Source organism: Rhincodon typus, chromosome 1 (genome assembly GCF_021869965.1).
Source record: "Rhincodon typus isolate 14 chromosome 1, sRhiTyp1.1, whole genome shotgun sequence".
Lineage (NCBI taxonomy): Eukaryota > Metazoa > Chordata > Chondrichthyes > Orectolobiformes > Rhincodontidae > Rhincodon > Rhincodon typus.
Window position 1 is genome coordinate 77,535,076 of NC_063332.1, and position 19,017 is coordinate 77,554,092.

At 40.7% G+C, this 19,017-nt stretch overlaps 2 protein-coding genes across 3 annotated transcripts in view; one reads left to right on the plus strand and one right to left on the minus strand.

The window, feature by feature from the left end:
• Window positions 1–11,345, plus strand: part of fip1l1a (FIP1 like 1a (S. cerevisiae)) — a 99,646-nt gene extending 88,301 nt beyond the window's left edge. The window contains exons 15-16 of one of the 2 annotated variants that reach the window (XM_020528008.2): window positions 6,419–6,577; window positions 10,953–11,345. In XM_020528008.2, coding sequence (XP_020383597.1) covers window positions 6,419–6,577; window positions 10,953–11,097 — 304 coding nt within the window. In that variant the 3' untranslated portion in view covers window positions 11,098–11,345. Of the gene's footprint in view, window positions 1–6,418; window positions 6,578–10,949 lie in introns of both variants that reach the window. The other variant, XM_020528007.2, reaches the window with a different exon arrangement.
• Window positions 11,346–12,037: 692 nt separating this feature from the next.
• The window catches only part of lnx1 (ligand of numb-protein X 1), a 124,614-nt gene continuing 117,634 nt past the window's right edge, over window positions 12,038–19,017 (minus strand). Inside the window, exon 11 of the mRNA XM_048599435.1 lies at window positions 12,038–12,439. Within this exon, the coding sequence (XP_048455392.1) occupies window positions 12,304–12,439 (136 nt within the window). The 3' untranslated portion in view covers window positions 12,038–12,303. The remainder of the gene's footprint in view (window positions 12,440–19,017) is intronic.

Consider the following 19,017-nt stretch of genomic DNA (forward strand, 5'->3'; position numbering starts at 1 on the left):
TTTTGCTCCTATGATGCTGCTTGGCCTGCTGTGTTCATCCAACTCTGCACCTTGTTGTCTCAGATTCTCCAGCATCTGCAGTTCCTACTATCTCTGACTCTATATGACCTTGTGACCCTTGATCTGGAAGCTGTACCAATATGCAAGCAGTTCGGATGTCAATATCATATAGCTAGCTATTAACAGTGTAGCTGGAGTGTTAAGGCCTGCACACAGCTGCCAAGCGAAAAGAGGCAGGTAGAAAGGGAATATATTGTGTTGTGACAAGAGGCAGTTATACTCAAGAAGAGGTCAGTTTTTTCTGGTTGGCAGAATGAGATAGGAGCTCTTGGTGGCCTTGTGCAAACTGACTGAATGGGGTCTAAAACCTAGAAAGCTATGCAAATAGCTGAGGAAGAGCTGCCAAACCATCAACCAGAGTGTTATTGCTTATCAATTGAAAAGGGGCTCTGGAAAGTTATGCCACCAGTATGTTGTAATCCAAGGGAGAGGAGGTTCATAAAAGTGTGACATTTGGGTGAGATGTCTTTGCATCACCCGTTTAATGGGAATATTCTTTTTCTGTTTGAAGTATCATTCATTTGTTGTTCATGCTTAATTAGTGCTAGTTCTGATTCGTATTACACAAAGTGAAATCTTGCTGGTTATTTTTAAAAAAAAAACCAGAACAACTGCGGATGCTGGAAATCTGAAACAAAAGCGGAAAATGCTGGAAAATCCCAGCAGATCTGGCAGCAACTCTGGGGAGAAATCAGTCAAGTGACCCTTCTTCAGAGCGTTCTGCAATTTCTGTTTTTGTTCTTGGTACTAATTTGTTCCCGAGAGGGCATTTAGCATATTTGGTTATTTTGGTATAATAGTTTCCCCATAGATATTATAATCTACCAGTCACAAGACCACCAACACCATAACAATCTGCATTTATATAGCACTTTTTAAATTAAAACATCCCAAGCATTTCATGGGAGTAATTAACAAACACAATATAGCAATAATCCACTAGAGGGATTATTCCAACGAGTCACTAAAACTTGAGTCTAATGCTATCTTAAAGGAGGAAAAGGAATTGGAGAGCCACATAGTATATTCCAGGTCTCATAAAAACATGGAAGATTGGAGCAGGAGTATACCATACAGTCCTTCAAGCCTGCTTCGCCATTCAACATGATCATGGCTGTTCATCAAACTCAGTGCCCTGTTCCTGCTTTGATATCTTGAATGGTGAAACCATCTGTGGAAGAAAAACATCAGAGAGATGCAGTTGGCCAGAAGGAGTGCAGTGATCTGAGGGTTGTAATACTAACAGGGGTTACAGATGTTGAGTATTTTGAGGCCATGAAGCATTTAAAAACAAGAATAAGCATTTTAAAATTGAGGCACTGCCTGACTTGAAACTAGCATGGACCAGCAAGCACATGAATGATGGGTGAATAACACTGAAGATACTCTGCTTAAAACAAAAACAAAGAACTGCAGATGGAACAGAAATAACAGACATTGCTGGAAAAAAATCAGCATCTGTAGAGAGAAAGCAGAGTTAACATTTCCAGTCCAGTGAAGTTCTGAAGAAGGATCACTGCTCCTGAAATGTTAATGGTGCTTTCTCACCAAAGATGCTGCCAAACCTGTTGAGTTTTTCCTGAGAAGTTCTGCTGATAGTTTTGCAACTCAATGATCTGAAGTTTATAGATGTAAGTTTGCAAGGCTGGTAAAGGAAACAGAAGTGCAGACAAGAATTTCAGCAGCCGGAATGTCAACGGGAATGAACACAGGCGATGCTACAGCCTTGAATGTTGGCAGCCGTGTTGGTGGAATCAGTACACTGTAGGATTAGAGTTAAATAGGCTAGCAGGGTTGTAAACAGTCCAGGGTTGGTGACTAGAAGTTGAGTTTGGAATTGTAGTTAATTACCTTGCTGTTATTTAGTTGGAGCAAATTTCTGCTCATTGTTAAAGAATGTGACAAATTAGACAGTGAAGGTGATGAGAAGAACTGTGTTGTCTGCCTTTAATATGTACCTTGACACAGTATCAGATGTTATTATGGGGGACCGCATTTTGATAAGAAATAGAAAACCAAAAGGTAGGTCACTGGGTATTTCAGAGCTCATGGTGCAGAAGTAATAAGAGAAACTCTCTACCTCAAATGGCTCAATCATTTTCCAACTGCTGTCAATTACCATTTTGCATCCCACTGAAATTGATGTATGTATAGTCATGTCTTGGCCAGTTACTTCTTTTTTTTTATTTGTTTATGGGAGTTGTGTGTCACAAGCTAGGCCAACATTTATTGCTTATCCGTAACTGCCTTGCATAATGTAAACCTTCAAATAAAAATTCTAAAGTGCGAAACTTGAGTTTTCAAAAAGGTATCCCACTCACTGAAGGTGGAGCTAATACTGTCGCATCTGGAAAGGGCAGTTTATAGCATTGCATCGGTGCTGAACTCTGACACTAACTAGTGTTGGCCGCCCAGGTCCAAACCAAGGAGTGGCAACTTGTTCAAGATACTGATTTAATGACCTTGTGAGCAAAATCCTCAATGATGGTTTCAGGAAGTCCTTCAAAACCATAGTGGGAAGCAAGGAAAACGTCTTGTTGAAGTACATGTGAATAAATTGAGAAAAGATCTTGGGAAGGATGAGAAAGTTAGACAAAAGTAAGGAAAACTTGCATTTTAGATGGGAATTAGGCTGAAAATATCACTAGTGTTATTTAAATATATTGCAGTTTTGGAAAATTATTTGAACCGTAAGTAATGTTGTCAGAGTAAGAACAGCTGTTATCACTCCTGAGCTTTACTACTATTCTGTAATCTAAAAAGACACGAGTTTACTAATTGTCGTAATCTGAAAATCCATTGAAGTAGGTGAAGGTAGGTACCAACCTATGTTTGTGTGTGAAATTTTTTAAATTTTATATCAATCATATGGTAAGTTGCTTCAATGCACTTGTAGGTTGGTTAACTCAGTTGGGTAGACAGCTGGTTTGTGATGCAGAATGACGCCAACAGTGCCGGTTCAGTTCCTATATCGCAGAGGTCACCATGTGGTCACCTTAACCTCAGACCTCGCCTGTGTAGTAACCTTCAGGTTACACCACCACCAGTTGTCTGTCTGTCTCTCTCTAGTGAGAGAGCAGTCCTGTGGTCCACTGGGTACTATGGTGACTTTATCTTTGCCTTCACCCATTTCAGTGGACTTTCACATTATGACGATTAGTAAACTTGTGTCTTTTCAGATTACCAAATAGCAGTAAAGCTCAGAAATGGTATTGTGCTACCATGTTGTCCAATTGAAACTCACCCTCTTATGGTCACAGAAGGATACTCTGCAGTCTCCCATTGCTTCCTCATCTTTAAATCTTTAGCACAAACCTATGTTACCGTGGAGAATGACAGTCGCTTGAACCTATCTGCAACTGGTGGCAGTGTGTCTTACAGTTTCTGAAATTTACCAGCTATTAACTTTTGGGTAGGAATGGTCTGTCTTTTAATTTGTGCAGTTGATGGATGAGAGGAAGGCCTTGTAGTTTGATTGGGATCCTTGCCTGATACCAGCCAACTGAATAAAAAGTAAACTGCTAAAGTAAAACCAAAGGTTCTCAAACTTTTAATGTACTATCACTGTGGAAAAGAGTGTTTCCAGTTGCTACTCATCAATACAAGACAGAGATAAAACGTTGCTTCTCTCTTCCTGCTTGCTTGTTTTCACTTCAGCTTTTACCACTGTCTTGTCTGTGTCTTTGCATCTTTAACATGTATGACTGTTTGTGAGCTTGGCTAAGTCAAATCCAGAGAGCCTCTGATCTGTTTATCCTATACGTATGGTCTGTAAAGATAAAAACAAAATGCTGGAGAAACTGAGCAGGTCTGGCAGCATCTGTGGACCAAGGATCATAGATAGTGCTGTAAGTGCACTAAAACTTGTTCTGAACAGTTTCGAAGAAAAATCTTTGAACTTTAATTCAGTTTCTCTCTCTCTCCACAGATGCTGCCAGACCTACTCAGTTGCTCTATCATTTTCTGTTCTTACTTCAGATTTCCAGCATCCACTATTTTACATTACTTTGCTGCAAAGATAAGGTGTTTTTTGAACATCTCGGACATCAAAAGGTGGCTTGTTCAGATTGTGAAAGTAATTGATCCACAAAATATTTTTGACCGTAATTATTCCCATTATCATTTACTGCATATAGAATAAGATCTGATCTTTGTGCTTCATAATCTTTTATCTTCCTTCATTATGGATATTAAATCAATAATGATAATAGGCTGAGACCATATTAGTTCTTGTTTTGTTTGCTTTTTTAAATACTAAACTTAATTTATTGTAACTTGACATTCTGTTCTGAGATTCGGTGTCCCTATGAATGATTTGGATATTTTACTCTTATAAAGCCATACTAACTAAATGAGTTTGTATTTCCTCCAGAGAAAGTTGAAATGTTGTTCTGATGCCAGCATTAAGCTGCTTCATAATCAGAAAACTATTGATTTCCTTTCAGCAGTGATGATCCAATGATGACATTTTAGTCAAAGCATTTGTAATAGGAAATGTATTTGGGGTTTGATTTTGCTAATTGTGAGGATATCCCTTTTCATTGAATGTCAGTGCTGTTTACTGCTTCTGGCTTTCTTAAAGTTTTCTGGCAGCTTTACACGTTTGTGAACGCTTACAGCCACATGTTATTTCTAAGCAAGCTGACTGTTACAAGTTCCTTTCCTTCAAACACTCAACATTCTTGATGTCTGAAACATGTTTTACTTTCTATGATTCATAGCCTCAGTACTATTTCTGGAATTGAAGAATTTTGACCAAAGTTGCCCATCAGGACCCTGGGGATGCCATATTTCGGTTATTTTAAACGTCTTTTTTAAAAAAATGCGTTTATTATCTTCAAAATATGACTTGCCACGTCCCTATCTGAAATTCACTATTTAACATTTACTCCTTTTGCTCATTGTAGTTATGCCTTTATTGGTAGCAGTGCAGTAGTACTGTTAGGCATGTTATGGAAACGTGCTTCGTTTTGTTTTTCTATCAGCTTTAGCAACTTGAATTGCCAAATTATTTTACCTTGTATTGATGAAAAGGACTTTAAAACTTATTTTTGGGTTATCTTAGAGAAGACCTTGTACCTTTTGCTTTTAGGAAAAATGCACAAGGTGCACCCAACACGTTTTCTCTCTTCAACAAAAACTGCAAAGTTGCACATGGGTCTGATTGGATCTAAATTGGCTGGTGATTTAGTGTTGTATGACTAGTAGGTGGAACTTCGCATAGGTGGGTGTTGTCTGCATATGTAACACAAGCTGTAACTTTCTTACTTTTGTAATTTCCCATTAATTCTACTACCAATATTTGTTTGAATTACTCTGTTAAGAATAGCTTAATCCACCAAAAGGTTTTGATCATCTCAGCAAATAATTTTTGCTTCCTCTTAAAGCTTGAATGGTGAATTACAGAACTGTTACAATGTAAAAGAAAGCCGTTTAGCCCACCATGCCTGCACTGGCTCTTCAAACAAGCATCATTACTTTGTGCCAGTCTCCTGCTTTATCCCCATATCTGCGCACACTGTTTTTCTCCAAATAATCATCCAGTTCTCTTGAATGTCTCAATTGCATTTGCCTCTACCACATTTCCAGGCAGTGCATTCCATTCCATAACCACCACTTGTGTGAAAAAGCTTTTTCTCATCTTACCCTAGCTTCTTTTGTACATCACTTTAAATCTGTGCCGTCTGATCTTTGTTCCTTTTTACAAGCTGGACCAACTTCTCCCTACCTACGCTGTAACAAGTGTCTGAAACAAGTTCAATGTCATCACCTTGCTCTTGAGCATTGTGCCCTTATTAATAAAACTGAGGAGACTGTGTGCTTTCTTAACTGCTGTCTCCACCTGTCCTGCCATCTTCAATGATCTGGGCACATATACTCCCAGATCCCTCTGCTCCTGAACCCCTTTCAGAATTGTACCTTGTATTTTGTACTATCTCCACATTCTTCCGAACTGCGTAATCTCACACGTCTCTGCATTGGACCTCATCTGCCATTTATCCATCCACTCCTCCAACCTTGTCAATGTCCTTTTGGAGTTCTACACTGTTCCGAGTTTTATATCATCTGCAAACTTTGAATCTAGCCCTTCACTGGTCTTGCTTGTCTGTGTGTATTTTGATGAATACAAATAAATGGTGTATTTCAGCACAGTAAAAGTAGAGGTGCAGTTTAACCAGTGGTGGAATGAATGGTAAATATGTTTGATAGAAATTGGAAAATACTTCAGGGGCATTTGTGCAGTGTTTGGTGAATAGGGGAGTACACAATGTCTTTAAGCAGAAGAATATTGTCGTCATGTTTGAAAATTGTAAATATATCAAGATTTCAATCTTTATTCATTTCTCTCTAACCACAGTGACGAAGGTCGATATAGGCACAGAGATTATTCATCTGATAAAAGCTATGATCGTGATTACCATCATCGGGACAAGGTCAGCAGGGATAAAGAAGATCGGCATAAAGAGCGCAGACACCGGGACAAAGAAGAAGGAGGGAGACACAAATCTTCCCGAAGGTAACAAAACTTACTGCTTTCAGTAAAGCTACATATTTTTAATTTTCTTTAAAATGAATCCACAAAGAATTCCCATTTTACACCTATTGCGTTATGATGCTTCTGGGCATCATTGATACTAAAATGTAGATTCATATCTGGCCTAACATTTTTGTGCTGATCAAGGTGAGAGATGTTGGTGACATAAAGCTGAACCCTTCCTACTTGAGGGATTATTAAGCCAATTACAATGCCAGTAAGTGAAAGGAAGCTTATAATAATGACCATTACCAGGGAAAGATGCTGAGAACATTGTTAGAATTAAAACCTGACCAGTCTCCTTGCTGATATGGATTTCATCTAGAGAATCAGAAGAGGGGGCTACTGAAAATGTGGGTGCATTGGTTTTAATTTTTCAAATTCCAGAAATGCCCCACCAGGTTGGTATAAAGCGAATGTGACTCTCCTATTCAAGAAAGGAGGGAGACAGAAAGCCAAAAACTCAAGCCAGTTGAACTAACGTCTGTCATGCAAAAATGCTAGCATCTATTATTGAGGTTATAGTAAGGCACTTAGAAAATCATAATGCAGAGCCCGTACAATTTTGTGAAAGGAGAATTATGTTTTACTAATTTGTTGGAGTTCTTTGAGAAAGTTACAAGCAACATAGATAAAGGGTGACCCATAGTTGTAATGCCCTTCTATTTCTGGAAGGCATTCAACGTGATGTCACATCAGAGGTTATCCTGCAAGAGTTCATCATCTAAGGACTAACATAATCGGATGTGTAGAGAGGATTAATTGGCTTAAAGGAAGCAGAGGTTAGTTTTTAGGTTGGCAAGATGTAATGAGTGGAATGCCACAGGGATCATTGTTAGAGCCTCAGCTATTTACAACTTGTATCAATCATTTAGATAAGAAACTAAATATATGGTTGCTAAATTTTCTAATGATACAAAGATAGGTAAGAAAGCTCAGTATGAACAGGATCTAGAGTCTGCAAAGGGGCAGCACGGTGGCTTGGTGGTTAGCACTGCTGCCTCACAGCACCAGGGACCCTGGTTCAATTTCAGTCTCTGGCAACTGTCTGCGTGGAGTTTGCGCATTCTCTCCGTGTCTGCGTGGGTTTCCTCCGGGTGCTTCGGTTTCCTCCCACAATCCAAAGATGTGCAGGTTAGGTGGATTGGCTGTGCTAAATTGTCCATAGTGCCCAGGAATGTGTAGGTTAGGTAGATCAACCATAGGAAATGCAGGGTTACAGGAACAGGGTAGGGGGGTCTGATTCTGGATGGGATGCTCTTCGGAGAAACGGCTTTGTTGGACCAATTGGCCTATATCCACACTGTAGGGATTTTATGATGCTATGATATAGGTATGTTAGGTCATTTGGCAACAATTTGGCAGCTGAAACGCAACAGGAAAATGTGAGCTTGCCCACTTTGGCACGAGGAATAAAAAAGTAGCATATTATGGAATACTAAATTTTCAGAAGACTGGAGGGTGGCTAATGTTGTTCCAATGTTTTAGAAAGGTAGCAAAGGCAAACTAGGGAACTACAGGCCAGCAAGCCTGACATCAGTGGTAGGCAAGATATTGGAGAGGATACTGAGGGACAGGATCCACCAACATGCGGATAGTCAAGGTTTGATTAGGGTTAGTCAGCATGGATTTGTGCGTGGGAAACCATGTCTGACAAATCTTTTTAGAGTTTTTCGAAGAGGTAACCAAGAGGATACATGAGGGTAGGGCAGTGGATGTTGTCTATATGGACTTTAGTAAAGCCTTTGACAAGGTTGCTTACGGCAGGCTAGTCATGAAGGTTAGGTCGCATGGGATCCAGGGAGAGCTAGCTAATTGGATTCAAAACTGGTTCGATGATAGGAAGCAGAGGGTGATAGTTGAAGGTTGTTTCTCGGTGTGCCATGGGTCAGTGCTGGGATCTTTTGTTATTTGTTATTTACATAAATGATCTGGATATGAATGTCAAGGTGTGATTAGTAAGTTTGTGGATTAGGAGGTATCATTGATAGCAAGGAAGGTTATCAAAAATTAGAAGGATCTTGATCAGATGGGGAAGTGGGCTGAGGATTGGCAAATGCAACTCAATGCAGGTAAGTGTGAGGTGTTCCACTTTGGAAAGTCAAACCAAGGTAGGACTTGTACAGTAAGTGGTAAGGTCCTGAGGAGTGTTGTGGAACAGAGGGACCTAGGAGTACAAGTATAGAGTTCGTTGAAAGCAGTGTCACAAGTAGACAGGGTAGTGAAAAAGGTATTTAGCAGGCTGGTCTTCATTGGTCAAAGCATTGAGTACGGGAGTTGGGATGTTATGTTCCAGTCGTATAAGTCGTTGGTGAGACCGCTGTTGGAGTATTGTGTACAGTTTTGGTCACCGTTGTAGGAAAGACATAGTTAAACTAGAAAGTGTGCAAAAAAGACTTACAAGGACTTTGCCAGGACTAGTAGGCCTGGGTTATCATAGAATCCCTACAGTGTGGAAACAGGCCCTTCGGCCCAACAAGTCCACACTGACCCTTGGAGCATCCCATCCAGCTCCTCTCTCCCCCCCCCCCCCCCATAACCCGCCTAAGCTACACATCCCTGAACACTACGGGCAAGTTACCGGCACATCTTTGGACTGTGGGAGGAAACCAGAGTACCCAGAGGAAACCCAAGCAGACACAGGGAGAATGTGCAAATTCCACACAGTTGCCCGAGGCTGGAGTTGAACCCGGGTTGCTGGCGCTGTGAGGCAGCAGTGCTAACCACTGTGCCGCCCTATAGGGAGAGGTTGGCCAGGATAGAACTTTATTCCTTGGAACATAGGAGAATGAGGGGTGACCTTACTAAGATGTATAAAATCATGAGGGGAATAGATTGGATGAATGCATATAGTCTTTTTCCCAGAGATGGGGAATTGAAAACTAGAGGGCATAGGTTTAAGGTGAGAGGGGAAAGATTTAAGAATGACCTGAGGGGCAAAGCCTTCATGCAGAGAATGAGTGTATATGGAATGGGCTGCCTGAGAAAATGGTTGAGGAAGGTACAATAGCAACATTTAAAAAACTTTTGGATAGGTACATGGATGGGAAGGGTTTAGAGGGATATGGACCAAATGTGGGCAATTGGAACTCGCTGAGTGGGCCCCATGGTCAGCATGGACCAGTTTGGGCCCATTTTCCATGCTGTATCACTCTATGACTCTCTGACTGTGAAGTATGGATGTTTTGCTGCACTTGTGCAGAGCATTTGTGAAACTGTATATGGAGTACTGTGCAAGGTTTATTTTCCTTATTTGAGAAAGGGTGAAGATGTATTGGCGGCAGTTCAGAGAAGATTTGTTTGATTGATATCTAGGATGGGGATTACATTGAGGAAAAGTTGGACAGTTTAGACTGTATGTATTGAAGTTTAAACTAATGAGAGGTAATCTTATTGAGACCTGCAAAATCTTTTTAGGAATTGACAGGGTGGAGGCTGAACAGATGCGGATACGGTTTTGAAACTCAGATTGAGGAGTATTTTCTGACAGTCGTGAGTCTCTGGAAATTATCTTTGCCAGATAGCAGATAGAGTTGATATTTTTAAGGTAGAGATAGATTCTTGACTGATCGAGGAGCCAGAGGTTATTAGGGTTAATTGGGAATGTGGCATTGGTTTCTGGCCTCAATCAGCGTGTTGAATCGCTCGTGTTGAATCAAGGAGTAGACTAGAGGGACTAAATGGCCTCCTACTGCTCCTAATGTTTTTTTGATGTATGTTCATATGTTGTCTGTGTCCGAACCAAACATCCTGGCTGACTCCAAACTTCTTTAAAGCACGTCATCACAAAATTGTACCATTTCTTCATTCCCATCAAAACCATTGAACAATGTTGACAGTTTTTCAAAATTAGTTCTACATGGTTGATGGGTTTTGAAAAATAACTGGATCGAAGAGTACCCAAGCTCACTGCAGTGAAGATGCTTGTAAGTAGTAGGGGTGCTTTTATCTGTTAATTAAAGTGAAATTTGAGTCCAGGTACCCCCCACCCCCATCACAAATGGCCACTGTCACTCCACTTTGCGGATTAATACCCCAAAGTTGTGCACTGTGTATATGAAAATTGTAGGCAATGCAGCAGGGATTTTCTAATTGCTCGTAAACCTGTGGAAAATGTTCCTGACTTCCAGCTTGAATCTGAAAATTGTATTTCATTCAACTAGTCACCTGAGTTTGAACCATGTTCCAGACCTCCTAGCTCTAAATTTTTTTTTTTGTTGTGTGTAATCTGAAATCTGTGGATTTGAATAGGTATCGTAACGTCTTGTGGAAATTCTGATCTGTGAGAAGTGTGATTTGAGAAATAGATGTTGCCAATAGCAGAGCAGTGACAGTAATAAATTCTCTTCCATAGCAGCAGCAGACGGCGTCATGACAGTGAAGAGGTGGATGGCCATAAACGACACAAACACAAGAAATCTAAACGAAGCAAGGAAGATAAAGAAGCCAGTGAGGAAATTTCCCAGGAGCCAGAGCCCAGTGAAGCTGCTAGCAGCAATTAAATCTCTGGTCCCTTCCTTTTTTGGTTATAATGCCAAGGTTGGGAAGGAAAATATTGGAAATGCTTGAAAATTGTTCAGGTAATGGTAATTTACTAAATGGAATTTCTGCAGAAGTCAGAAATTCAAAATTATTTCAAAGGACTGTTGAGGTGTGTGGTGCTTTTAAGCATCTACTATGTTATTAAAACATAATTACAATGCTTGTATTAGTTTATTGAAGATTAATAAAATTTGTTTTTTGTTTAAAACTGGTTGTTTTACTTTTACCAATTGTAAATTGGAGATTTAGTATTCCTGAAGATTCTATTACAGGACACTTCTATCTTACAGTACCAGTCATTTGTCCTTGCTGTATTTTTATTTTCTCCAGACATCTTTGGCTGGGGGCAGAGTCCAGCCATAATGGTAATGGTGCATTTTGTTATGCAGGCTTCTGCAATACTTCTAGAATTAGTATAATTGACCTATTTTACTTAATGCACGCTGATTAAGTAAATATGAAGATATTGCACTTCCTATTCTGGGCAACACTTCTTTACCTCTGTTCAGTATACATCTAAAATCTCTCTGGCTTAATGTATGTATTCCACCTGCTCTCTTGAATAGAGGATTCAGTACTGTGTAAGCACAAATAAATAACTTGTTTCCTGAAAATACAAGTTGATTATGGCCACCATATTTGCAGTATAGGTAAATCAGGAATCTGTACAGGTACCTAATTAACTATTTAGAATGTTCTAAGAGGTGGTAAGATTTACTCAAGCCATAAGCCATTCTTTCAACAATTTTTTTGGTAAAATAAGAAACTTACTCATTTATTGTTCATTGACATTTGATTTTACTGAAAGTTTGCCACGACATTTGAAGCATCAGTTTAAGAAAATCCATTCACCAGCAAAACTTGTGTGTTTAAGATTACAATAAACTTGTGAACATTTCAATCCCTCTGCAACTGGATTAGAATTGCACGAATAAGATGCATTGACTGATTTGAGTTCCTTAATCATTTTTAAATATCCAGTCCCTATGAGTGCTTAAACTAAGAGTTTTTATCAGAAAATATAATTTAAAAAGCAAAGGAACTCCTGAAAACGCTAGTAAGCTTTATAAGTTGTCAGAACTATATAAAGCCATTTCAGTGTTATTGCCTGTATGCTGAATTAGTAGCCTTTGTGGTTCTTTTCATGACAAGTTGATGTAACTAATCTATAGGTGGCTGCCAGGCCAGGACACCACAGTGAGCATAACCTTTCCCCTTGCTTCCTTCAGCATCTTCACCAGACGTGGATGACTAATTCCTGACGTACTCTTTCCATTGACAGCCAAAATCATATCTCCGCACCTGTAATAACAAGACAGCATGAGTAATGGACTTTTAGTTGGTTACTATAAATTTTATTTAATTGGTCACATACCAACAATTTCAGTGAACATTATTTGCCCATAGTACATATGTTTTCAGTTCTGACATGGTGGTATATTTTCTAGATTGTCAAATTAGGTGTTTCTGCCACAAAGTAAATGTTGAAGAGGGCACTCGGTGCGTATCTCTACCACACTGTTAATTCATTGTTATTATGTAACTAGTCCTTAAATCTTGTACCTGTCTGGCTGATACTCTGTAAATACACAACTTGTGTTAAAAATTTTCTTAAGAGCTTCCATCTCCGTGATAAGGTCTCTGGTCAATCCATCTTCCTACAACTTATTAATTCTGAGAGCTGTGACAATCAACAACATTTTAGATAATACAGTTCTCAACACATTCTTCAAAATAAGTCAATTTATCCTATTTCACAATGTTAACAGAATGACCAGAGAAAGGGTAGGGCCAATCAAGGATTGTGAAGGGAATTTGTGCACAGAGCCAAAATAGATAGTAGAGGTCCTCAATGAATACTTTCCTTCGGTGTTCACAACTGAGAGGAACCTAGGGAAGGACAGTGTGAACCAGGCTGGCAGGCCACAGGAGGTGGATGTTAGTAAGGAAGATGTACTAGGAATTTTGAGGAACTTTAAGATAGATAAGTCCACCGGGCCTAATGGGATTTATCCAGGGATTCTACAGGAAGCGAGGGAAGAGATCGCACGATGATCTTTTCATCCTCACTGTCCACGGGTATAGTGCTGGAAGATTGGAGAGTGGCAAACGTCATTCCCGTGTTCAAAAAAGGGAATAGGGATAACCCCGGAAATTACAGGCCAGTTAGTCTTACTTCAGTGGTGGGCACATTATTGGAAAGGGCTCTGAGAGACAGGATTTATGATCACTTGGATAGGCACAGTTTGATTCGTGATAGTCAGCATGGATTTGTGAGGGGTAGATCATGCCTCACAAACCTTACTGAATTCTTTGAAGAGGTGACCAAACACGTGGATGAAGGTGGAGCAGCGGATGTGGTATACATGGATTTAAGTAAAGCGTTTGATAAGGTTCCCCATGGTAGGCTCATGCAGAAAGTAAGGAGGCATGGGATAGGGGGAAATGTGGCAGATTGGATTCAGAATTGGCTGACCCTTAGAAGACAAAGGGTGGTAGTGGATGGAAAATATTCAACATGGTGCTCAGTTACGAGTGGTGTACCACAAGGATCTGTTCTGGGTCCTCTTCTGTTTGTGATTTTTGTAAGTGATTTGGATATAGGAGTGGAAAGATGGATTAATAAGTTCTCAGACAATACGAAGGTGGGTCCAGTTGTGGACAGTGCGGAGGGCTGTTCTAGTTTACAAAGGGACATTGATAGGATGCAGAACTGGGCTGAGAAGTGGCAGATGGAGTTTAACCCTGAAAAGTGAGAGGTGATTCATTTTGGAAGGACAAATTTGAAAGCAGAATACAGGGTTAGCAGAAAGATTCTTGGCAGTGTGGAGGAGGAGGGATCTCGGGGTTCATATCCACAGTTCTCTGTGGAGTCTTGATACAGACTTGTAGTTTTGCAAAATAATTAACCAGGGTAATTTATTCAACCACAAAGTTGTACTTTTACTTACGATATGTAATTGTTTTTGCTACATTCTTTTGAAGTATTATTTAAATATTTTAAATTTTGTTCACCTTTTGGAGCTTGGTTTTTCATTATTGGAAATATTTTGCCAGCTTAATGTCTTGTGGGCTCAATGACACAGAAGGTAACTTGATTCAGGCAGTGTAGTAAAACTAGAGATTGGTTCAGCTGCCTATTAACATACACCTAATTTATTTTTCTTTGCATGGCACTGAAGTCAGTGAAGTGCAAGATCAGATAGGATGTATAAGAGATGAATGATTCACTATGGCCGATTTTACAGGATCCAAGTTTGAATTTGCACCAGAAAGCACAGATTTACCTCACCCAAGGTATCTAATTTGAGATAAGTTCTTAGTGTTTAAGTGTCATGTATCATCAATAAGCTAAGTTGTCAACCAAGCCTTTGTCTGCTATTCAGGTGGACCCAAGATCCCACGGCATTATTGGAATAGGAGATAATTTTATCCTGGTATCCTTATAACTTTCAATGCTCACCCAGAATCACCAAATAAATCATGATCATCCATTACATTGTTATTTGTGCTAATTAGCCCTTATGTTTGCCTATGCAACAATGATAACTTCAAATGTAATAAATTTGCTATGGAACACTTTGGAATATTCTGTGAATATGAAAGGTGTTAATTTTTTTCCCTCTTGCCTGACAGACTCGTCCTTATCTAGGTGAGCATCTCCAGTACCCTAGCTTTTACATGGATTAAAAAATATTGTAGAGGGTACCAAGATCTGTAAACCTAGTGTACACCTTGATATAAATCTGTACAGAAGACAAAATTACTCTCCCAACATACACTTCATAGCCTTGTATCTACAACTGGTCCATTGAATCTTTAGAACTCTTAATCACTTCAGTTTCTTCCAAATATCTCACCCATTCATATGAAAATGAATGGTGTGCCACAGAGGTCAGTGCTGGGGTCAGAATTATACAGAGTATATATTAATGACTTGGATGAGGAAAGTGAATGGACTATAGCCAAATTTGTGGATAACAAAATAGATGGGAAGGCAAGTGGTGAAGGTGACAGAGTAATGTGTTTTCTTTTTAATTCACTCTTGGGATATGGACATCACTGTCTGGCCAGCATTTATTGCCTGTCCCTAGCTGCCCTTGAGAAGGTGGTGATGAGCTATTTCTTGAACCGTTGCAGTCCACCTGCTGTAGGTTGACCCCCAATGCCATTTAGGGAGGGAATGCCAGGATTTTGACCCAGTGACAGTGAAGGATCAGTAATATATTTCCAAGTCAGGATAGTAAGTGGTTTGGAGCAGAACCTGCAGTGGTGCTCCCATGTAAATGCTGCCCTTCTCCTTCAAGTTGGAAGGGTCCTGGGTTTGGAAGGTGCTGTCTGAGGATCTTAGGTGTTACAGGGAGTGTATGCTTGTGGATGTGGTGCCAATCAAGTGGACTGCTTTGACTTGGAAGGTGGCAAGCTTTTTAAGTACTGTTGGAGCAGTATCCATCCAGGCACATCATGAGTATTCCATCACACTCCTGACTTGTGCCTTGTAGATGATGGAAAGGTTTTGTGGAGTCAAGAGGTGAGTTGCTTGCTGCTGTACTCCCAGTCTCTAACCTGCTCTTGTAATTACTATGTTTATGTACCAACTCCATTTGAGTTTCTGGTCAATAGTAACTCTCAGGATGTTGATAGTGGGGAAATTCAGTGATGGTAACACCATTGAATGTTGAGGGATGGTGGTAAGATTATCTCTCATTGGTGATGGTCAGAGCCTGGCATTTGTGTGGTGCGAATGTTACTTGCTACTTGTCAGCTCAAGCCTGGATATTGTCTGTATCTTGTTGCTTTTGAACATGGACTGCTTCAGTATCTGAGGAGTCGTGAGTAGTGCTGAACACTGTACAGTCATTGGCAAACATCCCCACTTCTGCCCTTATGGTGAAGGGAAAGTCATTGATGAAGCGGCTGAAGATAGTTGGGTCTCGGACACTACCCTGAGGAACTCCTGCAGAGATGACTGACCTCCAACAATTATGACCAGCTTCCTATATGCTTGGTATGTCTCCAACCAGCAGAGAGTTTGCCCCCAATAGCCGTTGATTCCAGTTTTGAGGTGTCCTTGATGCTACACAACTATTGAATGCAGCCTTGATGTGAAGGGCTGTCACTCTCACCTCACCTTTTGGAATTCAGTTAGTTTGTCCATGTTTAAACCAAGGCTGTAAATGAGGACAGAAGCTGAATGGCTCTGGCAGAACCCACACTTGGTGTTGATCATACCTTCCATCACTTTACTGATGATCGAGAGTAGACTAATGCAGCAGTAATTGGCTGGCTTGGATTTGGCCTGCTTTTTGTGTATGGGACATACATTGACAATTTTCCACATTGTTAGGTAGATGGCAGTGTTGTGTCTGTACTGGAGAAGTTTGGCGAGGGGACTGGCATGTTCTGGAGCACCAGTCTTCAGTACTACTGTCGGAATATTGTCAGGGCCCATAGCTTTGCACCATCCAGTGTCTCCAACTGTTTCTTGCTATCACTTGGAGTGAATTGAATTGGCTGAAGACTATGTGTAATGTTGGAGACCACTGGAGGAGGCTGTGATGCATCATCTACTTGGTACTTCTGGCTGAAGATTATTGCAAATGTTTTAGCCTCATCTTTTGATGTGCTGGGCTCTTCCATCATTGAAGAGAGGCATATTTGTGAACCCTCTTCCAGTGAATTGTTTAAATCATCCACCACCATGCACAACTGGATGTGGCAGCACTGCACAGCTTAGATCTGAGCCGTTAGTTGTGGGATCGCTTAGTTCTGTCTATCACTTGCTGTTCGGCATGTAATTAGTCCAATTTGGTACCCTCACCAGGTTGAGACCTCAATTCTCAAGTATGCCTGATGCTGCTCCTGGCATGCCCTCCTGAATTCTTCAGTGAATCAATGTTGTTCCCCTGGCTTGATGGCAATAGTAGAGTGGGGGACATGCCAGACCATGAGGTTATAGATTGTGCTGGAGTACAATTCTGCTCCTGTTGATGGCACTCAGTGCCTCATGAATGTCCAGTCTTGAGTTGTTAGGTCTGTTCAAAATCTGGCCCTTTTAACATGGTGACAGTACCACACAACACAATGGAAGATATTCTTAAAGTGAAGACAGGACTTTCATCTTCACAAGGTCATTCTTACCAATACTGACATGGACAGTAATTTCACCTGGCACATTGATAAGGATGAGAGAGTATGTTGTTCCCTTACCATCTGCTGCATAGAAGCTACGTCCTTTAGGCTCTGACCAGCTTTATCAGTCTTGGTGCTGCCGAGCAACTCTCTTGGTGGTGGACATTTGTACTTTGGGTGGAGGATTTTATTTTGTGTTCTCAGTGATTCCCCCAAATGTTGTTGTACATGGTGGTGTACTGATTCATCAGCTGACAGAGGACAGTATGTGGTAGTCAGCAGGAGGTTTCCATGTCTATGTTTAACCTGAAGCCAGGAGGCTTAATGGGGCTGGAGTCTACATGGAGGACTCTGAGAACAACTCCCTCCTTCCTGTATACCACTGTGCAGCCACCTCTGCTGGGTCAGCCCTGCTGGAGGGACAGGATATATCCAGGGATGGCTATGGTGGTTTGGAGACCATAAGGACTGCAAATGCTGGAAGCCAGAGTCTATACGTGTGACGCTAGAAAAGTACAGCAGGTCAGACAGCATCAGAGGAGCAGGAAAGTCAATGTTTCAGGCTGAAACCCTTCATTAGGACTTCAGTGACTTAGAGACGATAAGGATTACTGATGGTGCCTGGGACGTTGTCTTTGAGGTATGATTCCATGAATATGTTTGTGTCAGACAGTTGCTTGACTGGTCTGTGAGACAGCTCTCCCAGTTCTGGCACTAGACCCCTGATGTTAGTGAGGAAGACTCTGCAGGGTCAACAGGGCTTTTTTTTTTCCAGTACCAAGGTGAATGCCAGTGGTATGTACAGTTTCATTTCTTTGTTGAGATTTCATAGTGATTGATACAACTGAGTGGCTTACTAGGCCATTTCAGACAGCAGTTGAGAGTAAACCACATTGCTGTGGGTCTGGAGTCACATTTCCTTCCCTGAGGGACATTAGTGAGGCAGATGGGTTACATGGTCATCAACAGCATCTGCTATGATGGGATTTGAACCAGTCCATTAGCTCAGTTTCTGGATTAACAGTCTAGCGATAACACCACTAGGCCATCGTCCCTCCCATATGTTGGATACATAAGTAAGTCAGCAATTTCTTGCAACTTAGCACTGAAGGAGTTCAGGAGTAGAAGGAGATGGGGTTTTGGTTGCTTTTGCCTAAACAAAGCAGCTGACTGGTGAGTAGAATTTGTGGCACTTTTATGCTGAAGGCTAAAAATAAAGGTCTTAATTTGTGCATAGGTTCGAGTTTCTTTTTTATTTAAAAAAAATGGCTTTCTAGGTACAAGACTAATATTAGTGTGTAATAAACAGGAAAAAGCACAATGAAGTGTTGAGTGGGGATTCTTCAAGTACAAAGAGCAGGGATACTAGTGATTTAATTAACAAATAAAATAGAGATGACAAGTCGTGTTGTTGCAGCTGCAGCACATGGGAGCTGCTGGACACCAAGGTATTCAAAAATCAATACATCTGTTGCATCTTGAGCAACTTCTGCTGAGTCCAAGCTACTGCCAGTGGCCCTGTTCAAGGTGGGGAAAAGTTACTTGGACACTTCGATCCAGGAGACAGGCACACTGTTTGGATGAGGAAATTTAAACTCTGTGTATGATCAAGGACAGGAGGCTGTGGAGTGTGGGTGACAGGTATGGGGAGATAAGGGGCAGGTCTCGGATTACTTAAAAATGCAAAAGTAATGTCTCTTAAATGCAATCGGAGATAGTAGGAACTGCAGATGCTGGAGAATCCGATA